Raw genomic sequence first — 13,539 nt, forward strand, 5'->3', positions numbered from 1 at the left:
ATTTAAGAATTGATATTGGTTCATAAAAATGAGAATCGATTAAAATCGAGAAATCGATATTTTTTACCCAGCCCTAGTAGAGGAAGTGACCTTTTAAAACAAAGACAATCTTTGTGTCCGAAACAGAATACTTACGCATAATAATAACAACATATCAAATGTAGTATGTTTGAATTTTAGTCATACAACCCATATTCATACCATACAGAACATATATTTTAACAGTCACAAAGTAAGTTCAAATTCACATGTAGTACCTACTCAGACAGTATGTGATTTCAGACACAGTGAATGTGACCCACATAAACTACCATTCAAAGGTTTGAGGTCAGTGAGATTTTTAAAGAAATTAAAAAGTTTATTCAGCAAGGATGCATTAAACTAATTAAAAGTGACAGAAATTCACTTTTAATTAGTTTAACAAAAGTAAACACATTTATAATGTTATAAAAGATTTATATTTAAAATCTGCTGTTCTTTTAATCGTTCTGTAAAATTAAAGAATCCCGAAAAAATGTATCACAGTTTCCACAAAAATATTAAAGGTGCCCTCGAACGTTTTTTTTACAAGATGTAATATAAGTCTAAGGTGTCCCCTGAATGTGTCTGTGAAGTTTCAGCTCAAAATACCCCATAGATTTTTTTTAATTAATTTTTTTAACTGCCTATTTTGGGGCATCATTACATATGAGCTGATTTATGCTGCTGCCCCTTTAATTCTCCTGCTCCACGCCCACGGAGCTCGCGCTTGCCTTAAACAGTGCCTAAACAAAGTTTACACAGCTAATATAACCCTCAAATGGATCTTTACAAAGTGTTCGTCATGCATGCGTCGGATTATGTGAGTATTGTATACTGTTATATTGTTTATATTTGATTCTGAATGAATTTGAGGCTATGCTCCATGGCTAACGGCTAATGCTACACTGTTGGAGAGATTTATAAAGAATGAAGTTGTGTTTATGAATTATACAGACTGCAAGTGTTTAATAATGAAAATAGCGACAGCTCTTGTCTCCGTGAATACAGTAAGAAACGATGGTAACTTTAACCACATTTAACAGTACATTAGCAACATGCTAACGAAACATTTAGAAAGACAGTTTACAAATATCACTAAAAATATCATGATATCATGGATCATGTCAGTTATTATTGCTCCATCTGCCATTTTTCGCTATTGTCCTTGCTTGCTTACCTAGTCTGTTGATTCGGCTGTGCTGCTCCAGATGTTAATGCCTGCCCTTGTCTAATGGCTTTCATAATGTTGGGAACATGGGCTGGCATATGCAAATATTGGGGGCATACACCCCTACTGTTACGTAACAGTCTGTGTTATGTTGAGATTCGCCTGTTTTTCGGAGGTCTTTTAAACAAATGAGATTTGAGATTTATATAAGGAGGAGGAAACAATGGAGTTTGAAACTCATTGTATGTCATTTCCATGTACTGAACTCTTGTTATTTAACTATGCTGAGATAAATTCAATTTTTCATTCGAGGGCACCTTTAAGCTGCACAACTGTTTTCAACATTTATAAGAAATTTCTTGAGAATCAAATCATCATATTAGAATGATTTCTGAATGCTCATGTGACACTGAAGAATGGATTAATGATGCTGAATTCAGCTTTGCTATCTTTTAATATATTAAAATAGAAAATTATTTTAAATTGTAATATTTCGCAATATTACTGTTTTTACTGTATTTTTGATCAAATAAATCCAGCCTTGATGAGCATAAAAGACAAAAAAAAAAAAATCTTTCCAACCCCAAACTTTTGAACGGTGGTTTACATCAACAGTCAGAAGCTCATTTTACCCTGTAATCATATGTGGAGTCAGGATTCTCATCACAGGCAATGACTTCTGGGGCCATCCAGTACGGAGTGCCAATGAAAGTGTTTCTTCTGCCGACTGTACGATCCAACTGTGCGCTCACCCCAAAATCCACTACAGAGAGAGTGAGAAAAGAGGAACCAATCAAAGTCTGTAATATTACAGGACACATTTTGCCCTCACGAAACCTGTTGCACAGCCAAAATGTTTATATTCAGCTGCGCTAATTCCTTGCTTCTCATACAAGCCGACACACTCTTCCACTTCCACCACACTCTCCCTCAGGTTGTGGTGTGTGAAGATATTTTTGTCATGGTGTCAGGCCTATATTAATGAGCTTTGGTGCTTTGCTCTAGTTGTTAAAAGATGATGTTCTCTAATCAGACAAGATATAGGCTAGACAACACACGCACTCAAACATACAAAACCGGGCTACACAAATCAAATATCACAGAAACAGACAGAGATAATGAGTTGAGTCTGTTTTTTTTCTGTTTTGTGTCAAGCAAATATCACACTTACCGAGTTTAACCTCTGCATTCTCTGTAAGCAGTACATTCTGTCCCTTGATGTCTCTGTGGATGACTTTATGAGTATGGAGGTGAGACAGACCCTGAGGAACAGAGAGACAGTGTTTACTGGCTGTGCAACATTAGATACAATTACATCCAACTAAAAGATCGACTCAAGTAAGGCTGCAGATAGAAATTGTGTATCAGGCATGTAATGTGTATTGTTAAAGACCGCATGAAATGAAAATTGCGATCTTTTATTCTATGTTGTGACATATATACAGGTGCCTGGAAGGGATGGGTTATTGTCCCACACACGTTGTTCACACCAAGAACGATAACTATAAAGATAATTATAACGATAACTACTGTATATTTGCGTCCACACCAACAAACGATAACGGTCTGTTTATTCTAAGCTCACGCGCTGAGGTTTCAAAGTGTGTACAACCTTTTTTCACTGTTCTTGTTGCACTTACACGGCTTTAACCAGCAGATGTCCTCAGCATGCTATGTTTTGAGTGAATAGCTAGTGTAATCGATCTAATCTAACAGTGAACTTAGCTGACGTAGTCAATATAGTGAAATAAAAACAACGCCTAGTCTTTTTCACTGCAACTTAACAGGAAGCGTCAAAACTAGCGCTGGATACCTGAGGTAATTTTATGTTTTATTTTATTTTTTATTTTATGTTTGCTAGCCTGGCATAATGATCTCATCATTAATACTTTTCACCATTTATTCCGAGGGTATGACCGATTGCTTTCCATATATCCATTTTCTTTCAAGTATCCTTGAAAAAGGGGTTTTGACTTGTCATACAGTAGTGAGTTTTTCTGGACCTCTGCGATTAACATCTCTGCAATGTCTGCAATGACATTTTAAATGCGCAAGCCCTTAAATTAGAATGGATTCTGATTGGCTGTCAATATTTTATTGTTCAACAGCTGGAAAAAAATTGAGCCCAATGATATCGTTCCTCTATACTGTTATCGTTATAGCTGTGGTGTGGACAGTGATATTCTTTTGCATTTAGAACGATTTTTAGAACTACATCTTTATCGTTATCTTTATAGTTATCGTCTTTGGTGTGAACGGGCCTTTAGTGTTTTTGATTAAAAACTATGAAGGCACATGAATTTAAGAAAAAAAAAAAAAAGATAGGCACAGATAAATCATTCATAATAAACACTACGAAAAGAATTGTCAATTTTGATTTTAAGGTGACTTTAAGAGTCTCACTCTCAGTATCTCTCTGCAGATATAAGCGATCCAGTCTTCTTTCAGAGAGTTGCCCTTTGTGTTCTTCACCAAGTCTGTCACTGAGCCGGCACCACAAAACTCCATCACCAACTAAACAAAAACACATAAAATGTACATATATGAAACTGCAAGCAGATACAGGCCATTTTTTCAAAACAAGGTCCATGACCTCTAAATATCAATATTAAGTTAATGGCAGACTATAGATGTATTTGATCACAGTGTCATGATCCAGGACATTTAGCAATCATGAGATCAGTTATAAGGTCAGAAGTCGCAGGTCATGCGAGTGAGGAAGCACAGACCCAGAGCTGGTCATCGTGTCCGGGCGGACTCTTCTTGACGAAGGCCCCGTAGTAGGTGGCAATGTTTCTATGGTGACTGTACTTCTTCAGCATGTTAATCTCAGCTTTAATCTCCTCCTCCTCTTCCTCAGTCACATCCATGACCTTTATGGCTGCCAGCTGACCCGTCTTTACATGACGACCCTGAGACAGAAAGCATTTCAATAGCAAGTAGCACAGAAATGACTAATTTACTAACTTTGTTAATACACCATAATCAGAGTAGATACCATATTTAATTTAACATGAGCAAAAATGAGACGGTGATGCATAAAAGTATACAAAAATAAACTGTCATTCACAAGTGTGGGGTCAATAAGGTTTTTTTTTTTTTATTAATACTTTTATTCAGCAAGGACGCATTAAATTGATCAAAAGTGACACCAAAGATATTTATGTTACAAAAGATATCTATTTCAAATAAATGCTATTCATTGAACTTCCTATTCATCAAAAAATCCTGAATTTAAAAAAAAAAAAAATGTTGGTGAAGCACCAAAATCAGCACATTGATTTCTGAAGGACCATGTGACACTGAATACCGGAGTAATGGCTGCTGAAAGTTCAGCTTTGAATAAATGAGTTTAAAATATATTAAAATTTTTAAGTCAGTGGTACATACCACAAACTTTTGAATGGCAGTGTATGTATTTACACAAAATTTCATCAGACAAAAAGAAGTTATTTGGCGGGCTGAACAAATGATCAAATCCAAATAAAGGGACAGGGCTGGGCGATATATCGCATGCGATTGTCACGCGCATTTCGTCAGTAAAGCCGGTTCCCTGATTACCGCTAAATCGCCATCACCTGCTTTCAAACGGAGCAGCATTTAATAGACAGAGCCGTAGTTCACTGACAAGCTACGCAAATATCGCGTTCATTATCGAAGGCGATTCATCTGCGATAATGAACGCGATATTGCGATATATCGCCCAGCCCTAATAGTACATTAATATATAACATAACAGTATAATAATTTATATATACATATTACAGACTGTAAGTCTGCTCTTCATGACCTTGGTCTCATTTGCATATAATTACCTTTCAAAATAACTATGGTAAAACCATAGTACTTTGAGGAATACCACAGTAAGAAACATTGTATACACTGGTCTACAAACTACATATTCAACACAACACTAAAACTAGGCTGAATAAACTACCTCATTGCCTACCCATAAGCCAAACACTCATCATACACACCACATCCCTTTATAACCTACAGTACACACTCATTATACACCATGACATAAACTATATCCTCACTACAGTCTACAAACGAAACATTTTCCGAACAATACAGCCTGAAGTACAAATTACACCCTACACACTCTGTAAAGGCGGCTTATGCCATACATTGCAATAATTACAGAGGCCTTTAGGGTTAAAATCACAATTTGAGTCTGCAAGTATAATGACTTATTACACACTATCATGTCATGTGGATCCTTAAGAATGAAGTGTGTATTTTTTTCTATGTTAAAATACTCTCTCCTATCCCAGCTTAATATGCAGACTATAAGTAAGCCATTAATAGACCAATTTATCCAAAAAGTGTTAACATACCTGACTAACCCAAAACAGCATCACTGGTTTAACCAATGGAGTGAGTTTTGGGCAGGAATATATGTTTGACTGACCAATAGGAGATGAGGGGAGTTTTATATGAAATCTGTTTTAAAACTATCATTATTATTACAATTTCATTTGGTGGCAATAGTAGTACAGAAATTACACATTTTAGCTTTAAACATCGAAATTTATCTGCATTCATTCTGTTCTCCATTCATTCTGCTCTGTCAGCTTCCTCCCCTTGTCCAGGCGTCTTCATCTCACCGGCGAGTATTGACAGGTCTGAGCACAGCTGCAGTGATCTGAGGTACTCTGTGTGTTATTGCACCACGCTGAGAGTGCAATGACATTCTCACACATGCCCTCACGTACACATGCTTTAAACCACTTCTGTCCACTGTTACTCATGTACCAGCATCTCTAATCCATCTCCCAGTAAATCCATCATCACTCTCGCTCTCAAACACACATCCAAAGGGTAATCTATTCTTGCTGAGTAACAATAAGTTAGCATTTACTCCTAAGAAATATCATCATCTCTCTTTCTCCCGCCCTTTCCATCCATATCTCACCTTGTACACTTGTCCGTAGGTGCCATTGCCCACGACTTCCACCAGCTCAAAGATTCCTGCTGGGTCCTGACAGAGAGAAACAATTTTTAAGATCATGAAATCATACAATCATGCAAACCCCCTAAAATAAAGACTGTAGAGGGAAATTCATTTGGATTTACTTCCGTCCAATGACAATAAAACCCCAGAATACCATAGAGGCTTAGGCCAGAAACATACTTTACTCAAGAATGTGAACGCAGATGCCAGAACTTGACCAACATACTGTAAACAAGCAGTCTGATTGAACATTTTATGATGTGCGCTGGTGTTGACCATGCAAACCTTCAGGGGAAGGTAGAGGAACCTAGAGTTAATTAAGTCTGTGCCATTAAAATGTTAAAAATAATATCAATACCATGCATTTAGAAAACAGATAAGGTGAATTTTCATTTTGTGCTGACTTTAAGCTTTGCTATCCAGTCTCCTAGCTGAAAAAAAGAAAAGAATAAAGATATTTTATGCTAATATAGTTGTAGTATCCCCTTGCGGCAATGCTGAGAATTAATAAATTGTGGTCAGACATTTCAGTATGCAGCGACACATAAAATAGAGCTAGCTAAGCTAGAAGTGTCTGCATTTGTGTACTTGCCCCGGGAATGTTTTGGCCATATCAGTCAGAACTTCACTCTCTGTACTCTCTTATTCTGTCACTCTCAGTGGAAAATATCCAAACTACTAGGGCTGCACAATTAATCGAATTTCTAATCGTGATTACAATTACAAATGCCACAATTACATAATCGTTCAAAGGACAAAAAAAAAGTCCACTTACATTATTCTGCCTGCTTTTTTTTTTCTTTTTACAGGTTAAGGGTTTTTTCCCATTGTTTTAATTTTAGTTTTATAATTAGTATATTACTATTAAAAATAGTAATATATTAATTCTAAAACTTATAGAACTATAATAGTTTTAGCATTATAATACCATGTATATTTTTACTTTTTTTAATTAAAGAAGAAATCAAACCAATGTAGTTGACATTTGAGGCATTAAGCTATAGAAAAGCAATACAAGTTTTTCAGGAAGAGTGTTTTCAGCTTGTTTATTTTTATATAAAAATATGGCATGCCATTGCTTCAAACAGTGGTATAAAGCTATTTAAAACATCATTCAATGTAAAATGTGATAATGGTAATTAATAATGGCAATTACAATTTCAAGGGAATAACTGACAATTATGATTTTTCTCATAATCGTGCAGCTCTACAAACTACATCATCTGAACTAAGTCTGCGATGATCAGAAAACAAAATATTTCATGTCCTAAATAAAGCTTATTTTTGGATTATTATTTTTCTCTCTTAGACAAGCGGCTCCCTGCTGGCTCAGGATGGCAATGACAGAACCATCACCTGCTCAGTCATTGAGAACAAGACAAAGCGTCATGTTTTTACAAACCCCAAGGTTTAAAAAGAGAGTTTATGTGGCATTGTCGTGTATTAAGACCCATTATGCAACTCTCAAGCAGCTTTATGTACCTCTAATGTGTGGCTTCAGCTGGGGAGCGCAGCCAAAAACTAGAATGAGTAGAGGGTTAAAAACAGCCAGCGCAGCACATACACACACACAGTGTGATTCAATATGGCCTCGGTACAGCTCTGTGGGTGGACAAGGCTAACGTTCTTCCTAGCTCTCACACACATATACGCACCACGATCATCTCACTCTCATCTGCCTCCAATAACTGCAATCTTTTTCTCTCTCACTCTCTTCATCTCCCTTTTTATCTTTTCCTCTCTCTCTTAAAGAGATCTGGAGTGGTGAGCTGTAAGTGAGCAACACGCTCTTATGTGAAACATCAGTAAGAGGGTGAATGGAAATGAGAACAAACACAAACAGGATTAAAAACAAGACCGTTTATAACATAAAATGGCATGTCATATCAAACATATATATTTGTGCCCTTATAATATTCAAACTGAGTTTACAAAGATCAAAGGAAATTAGTCTATACTCTAGAGAGCATCTGTCTCAGAGAGAGAGAGAGAGAAAGAGAGGACACATAAGCAGGGAAATGAATAAATGAGCCAATGAATAAGATGATAAACAGATAATAAGGCTTTCCCTGGAGACTGCAGGGGGGAAGGACATTTACTGAAAAGGTTGCTTGTGGCTTTTCAAAGACTGTGAAACAAAAATGAAAAATAAAAGATAAATCTTTTAAATGTGTGTCCATGCATGTGGGATGAATGACAGGACAGCACATAAACTGCAATGTGTCAATAGAAATACATGCCAATAATGTTCACTAAAAATCCCATCTGAAACATACAGTAAAATCAGCAAATGTTTTCATTTGCTGATTTTACTGTATGTTTCAGATGGGATTTTTAGTGAAAAAAAAAAAAAAATCTTAATCTTAATTGTCATGCTAACATAAAAGACGAGCAAATGAGACTACGAAACTTCTTTGAAAACAAACTGTAATTGAATCTTTGAACAAACTGTAATTTGCAGTTTTTCTAAACCTCTCCTTTCTGCGAGCATACTCCGCTCTGATTGTGACTGGTCAGATGGCCCAGTCTGTTATGACTGGTCTACTGCTTACGGCGTGTAACAGAAACTAAACGCCTTTTAACATATTGGATTTTCAGCTCCAGAGTCTTTCTCAGCACTTGATACACAGTAGGGCTTTTCACAATATTTAACCCTATTCTAAACCCTGGGTGATCTTGCTTCACGTTTCACATTGCTCATAATTTACTTGGGGTTAACAATTAATCCTGGGTATTCATAAGCTGACGTTTCACATTGTACATTCCTAAACCCTGGGTTAACGTCCTTATTTGTAGTGTCAGTGTCATTGACTGGATAAACACAGCACGTGACGTCACGACCTGTTTACATAAAAGCTCTAACATTGCGCATGTTGTATTGCCAACTGTAATATCAAGTTTAGACTGAATGGACATTTCGGACAATAAAGGTAAGAATAAAATGGTCTCTTTTTCACTCAAATTGTTGCATTTTCTGTCAGCAATTGTCAATTTTTCCTCTAAAATGCTGAATTTACTGTTTATATACAATGCGCAGTGTTTCCGTGACTGTCCAAAGCAGGCAAATATGAGGCACGTGATTGGTTGTCTGTTGCTAAGCGTTTAGCTGTAACATTCTAACACAGCATCGTTTCACACTGTAGAAGTTTGGCACTGTAATGCGGGGTTAACACCACAAAAGCAGTGCTAACAGAGCAGATTTCATAACCCCAGGTAAAAAGGGATGCTAACCCCGCTTCTAAATTACAAGTGTGAAACGTTCCTTTACCTGGGGTTAAAAGTGGTGTTTAGAATGACAATAGCCGGGGGTTAAGTGCAGTGTAAAAAGCCCAAGCGATACAAGCAAAATGGAGACGTTGTTTGCGGGCAGCCAATGAAATTGGAATTATGCAAATTTGTTACATAGGTACGTAACAGGAAGCTGACGACTTGTTTCAGCAGTTCAGAATCAATTCTTTCATTTAGGAGACGTCTTTATTTTTTGTGCAGTGCACTTTGATCTTTAAAACTTTGCAAGACTTTTACATTCACAAACAGCTACGCATTGCATGAAAAGTAATATTCGAAAAAGCATAATTGGGGCACTTTAATATGGGTAGAATTTAACACAGCTAGACTACTTAGTATCTGTTACATAAAATACTTCAATAAACCAACTTAAGTTTGGAAAACAAAAACAGCTGGGAAATATTCAGAACAGCATGCAGCTATCTGACAGGGAGATGAAGCCATTAGACACTAAAGTAATGCACATCAGAGCCAGCCTACGGTTATCAATATTTAAGTATTACTAGATCAAGTTACATCATTAACCTGCAACCACATGAATTCAGATACCAATAAACATTAATAAATTTGTTTATTCGACAGTTGGTTTATTTTGATCAGCCAATGACAAGCTTCTGTTACATTTTGTAAGGTATAGCAGATTTAAGTCATCATGCATATGCATTAGTTTGTGTTCAACCAATATCTTACATCATTACTATTTGATATTTTGGTTGCCTTTATGATGTCATAAGCATTTGTCTCATTTACATAAGCAACCTAACTGTCAAATGGATGCTATTATGATTATGTAATAGACCAATTTAAATATATGATTTACAAGCAAATAACGTCACCTGCTTTTGTGCCAAGTTTGATGCTCTGGCAATTCAATGTTATTTAAAAGTGATCCGTACAAGAACTGAAACTGAGATGACCACAGGTGAACTGGATAGCAGGTTGCTCTCAAGTTCAAAAACAATACAACGCAACTACAAACTACCTCGGCCGTGTGCGATTCTAGCTAGAGGGACACATTTAAAGCAGAACTCTTGAGATTGTCCAAATGTGTTTTGCTCCTCTAAACATACATCTATGAGAGTACGTGAGAGACATGGTACGTGGGTGTTATATAGGACAGCTATCAAACAATGAGCTTAAGTGAATCATCGTGCTCTTTCTCCCTCTCTCAGGGCAATATCAGACATATCACACCCTAGAGAGCTGTGCCCAGGAACTCACTGTACCAACACACAAGAGAGATAGAGAGTTATGGCCAGAGCTCTAACGTTTATGGCATATTCACAACCCCGCTAACACACGTGACTGCTTAAGTGTCAAAACGATGGAGCCCTATCGTGGTTATGTCCAGTCCACAAGGCTCAAAGCAATTATTTAGGAAGGACACATACCTCAACATACTATTAAAAACATTTTTGTCAATTTACAAGTGAAATAAGTTTAAGTTGAATTACTAATTAATTAGAAATAAAAGCTAAAAGTGAAATGGTAATATAAGTAATTTAAGCCTAAATGGTAATAAAAAAAACTAATACAAATGACAAAAGCACATAAAAATGAAACAGTAAAATGAAACGTTTCTTTGTAAATGACAAATAAGTTACCTTATCTATATGCAGGAATTCACCTAATTAGTGAGCATAATTAGCCCTAAGACACTGGATTAGCCACCTGCTAACATACCACTAAGCTAGATGACTAGATTAGCCTTCTGCTTGCACATTAAATACACAAGGACTATTCTAGTATACAACATATGCAAGCTATTAAGAGGCTATTGCGCAAAGTGCAAAGGTTTGGGGTCAGTAAGATTTTTTATTTAAAGATATTAATACTTATTATTAGCAAATATGCATTAAATTGAGCCAATGTTACAGTAAAGGCAGTAGTACAATGATTTCTTACTGTTCATCACAGAATAATTTTGTTTTCCATAAAATCATAACGTGTAAAAGTTTCAAGTGTAAAAATATTTCACAAAATTACCGTTTTAATGTATTTTTGATCAAATAAATGCCGCCGAGAGAATTCTTTGAAAAATTTTCCAAAATCTTGCTGACCCCAAATTTATGAATGCGTATTAAGCAAGATATTGTTTGCTGCTAAAATATACTAGGCTAGTTTCCTGCAAAAATAGACTTTGGTAAAAGATTATCATCTTCTTGCCATGTAGTCTGGATCAATGTCATGATAATAATCTGCTCACTTCTGCATACTAAGTGGGCAACTCAAAAAACGGACTCAATCATTTCTGTAAAAATATCAAAATTATCCATTAACTGAGACTTTCCAGCATCTGGCCAGTAGGGAATGTAGGGAAGCTATAAAAAAAACACAGTCCACTGAATCATTCCATGGCATTTGTACTGTATGTAAACAAAAAGAGCCATGGCCTAAATGTAAAGTTACACTAATGTTTTGCAGGGCATTCCCCATACAACAAGGGAGCTATTCTAAGATTACAAAGCAAGCCTATTCAGTGTCAACACTTATTTGCAAGGTAGTCCCTCCCTAACCACAAATGTACGTGTGTGAGTGAGAGAGACCTAGACTTAGACACACACAGAAATGCATAAACTAACCAGGCCTTGATTATTATATTACACAATACAGGCCCAAGACTCACCTGCTCGCAGGAAATAATCATTTTCGAGCTCGTAAACCTTTAAGATCATATTTAAAAGCTCGTTGACGTATTTATATTATCCCCCTAACTCATAAATCATACTGTTATGGTGTGTTTGTGTTTGGGTGTGAAGGCCTCTGGCAGGTGCAGGTAGGTGAACACTCTCTCACACTCACTCACCCGCAGGGCGGCCAGGTCGATGTCATCCAGACTCCGCGTAGGTGCGTTTTCTGACATTTTTACGATTTCAGAAGGAAATTCAAAATGCGTACTCCAAAACTGCAGCTACGACCGCGATGCTATTTTATTAGTATGCTTCTTTCAAGGGACAGTTGAGAAAAACTTGTGAGGTCCCCCGAGAAACATTTGGCTCGTCCCCGCCGCGACCAGTTTAACTGACAACAGCTGCAGGATTTCTGACCATAAATGTTTGTTTCTTCTTTATCGGAAAACAAAGGGTTCTTTAAGGCTAAGTGATCCGGTTCTTCAGGCAAGTGTTAGCCGGAGACGATCGAGAAATGCCTAGCGAGCATTTATCGATGATAAAGGCTGAGGTTGAGCCTATAATCCTGAAGATTGCATGGCAACATTTACATGAGCTTGAATCAGATGTGCCACACTGCGCTCCGTCTCTACACTCATTTTGGCCACACTGCGTAAGTTAAGCCAAGCCTACCTCAGTCAAAAACAGTAGAATAATATATACACGAGCAGTATAAATCACAAAATATGTAAATAAATAGGCAGAACTTCAAGGTATGTGAAAAGCCGAGCTCCAAAACAGCGGCGCTCGTGATATCCGCGTCAATCTGCCACTGTAGCCGTCATGTTACGGCGCAACCCACGCACACGCCTTAAACAGGATTTCTGTGTAGATTTCGATGTCACAGTTCGGTTCAGTAAATGTCCACAGTTTTTAAAAGTCTCTACAATGTTTATCGGGTTGAAATACGCGTCCCTGGTGTCAAAAACAAGAAGTGTTTACGTCGAATAAAATTCCGCCCGCCTGGCAAACTTTCATTCCCTCCTGATGTCAGTCAGCGGCACCTCCCGGTGGTGCGCAAAACCTCCGCCGAATTGTTGGAGAGAAAGAGAGGGGGAAGAACGGGAAATCATAAACAGGACCTTGTTTTTAGCTCGGACCCTTTAACGCAACGACTCGTCACGATGCATACATAATAATATTATTATTCAGATATTCGCCAATGAGTCGCCTCGGGAATCAACTTTGCCCTTTTGCTGTAATCTCGTTTGTTTTGATGTGTCAGATTGAACTTCTTTCTCCTGTCTTGGTATGATCCTATCCTACTTCTGCTGTGGTCGGGCTGTGACGTCCCTCCTCTGCAAGAATACACAACACTGTTTTCCAGCCACTTTCCTTTTTTTCCTCCCTCCCCTACACTTCTTCTCACTCCCTTCTTCCTGGACTGTGCTACGGTGCTACAACAGGGACAAACTACCCGAATAAGCTTGTTACAA

At 37.2% G+C, this 13,539-nt stretch overlaps 1 protein-coding gene across 4 annotated transcripts in view; it reads right to left on the reverse strand.

Moving 5' to 3' along the window:
* Nucleotides 1-13,496, reverse strand: part of mink1 (misshapen-like kinase 1) — a 47,655-nt gene extending 34,159 nt beyond the window's left edge. For 3 of the 4 annotated variants that reach the window (XM_048188117.1, XM_048188115.1, XM_048188114.1), the window contains exons 1-6: nucleotides 12,241-13,494; nucleotides 6,108-6,173; nucleotides 3,919-4,101; nucleotides 3,593-3,703; nucleotides 2,361-2,451; nucleotides 1,822-1,952 (exon numbers count right to left, since the gene is read on the reverse strand). In XM_048188117.1, the coding sequence (XP_048044074.1) occupies nucleotides 1,822-1,952; nucleotides 2,361-2,451; nucleotides 3,593-3,703; nucleotides 3,919-4,101; nucleotides 6,108-6,173; nucleotides 12,241-12,297 (639 nt within the window). In that variant the 5' untranslated portion in view covers nucleotides 12,298-13,494. Of the gene's footprint in view, nucleotides 1-1,821; nucleotides 1,953-2,360; nucleotides 2,452-3,592; nucleotides 3,704-3,918; nucleotides 4,102-6,107; nucleotides 6,174-12,240 lie in introns of all 4 variants that reach the window. The other variant, XM_048188118.1, reaches the window with a different exon arrangement.
* Between the last annotated feature and the right edge of the window lie 43 nt (nucleotides 13,497-13,539).

This window comes from Megalobrama amblycephala, linkage group LG4 (assembly GCF_018812025.1).
Source record: "Megalobrama amblycephala isolate DHTTF-2021 linkage group LG4, ASM1881202v1, whole genome shotgun sequence".
NCBI classification, from domain to species: domain Eukaryota; kingdom Metazoa; phylum Chordata; class Actinopteri; order Cypriniformes; family Xenocyprididae; genus Megalobrama; species Megalobrama amblycephala.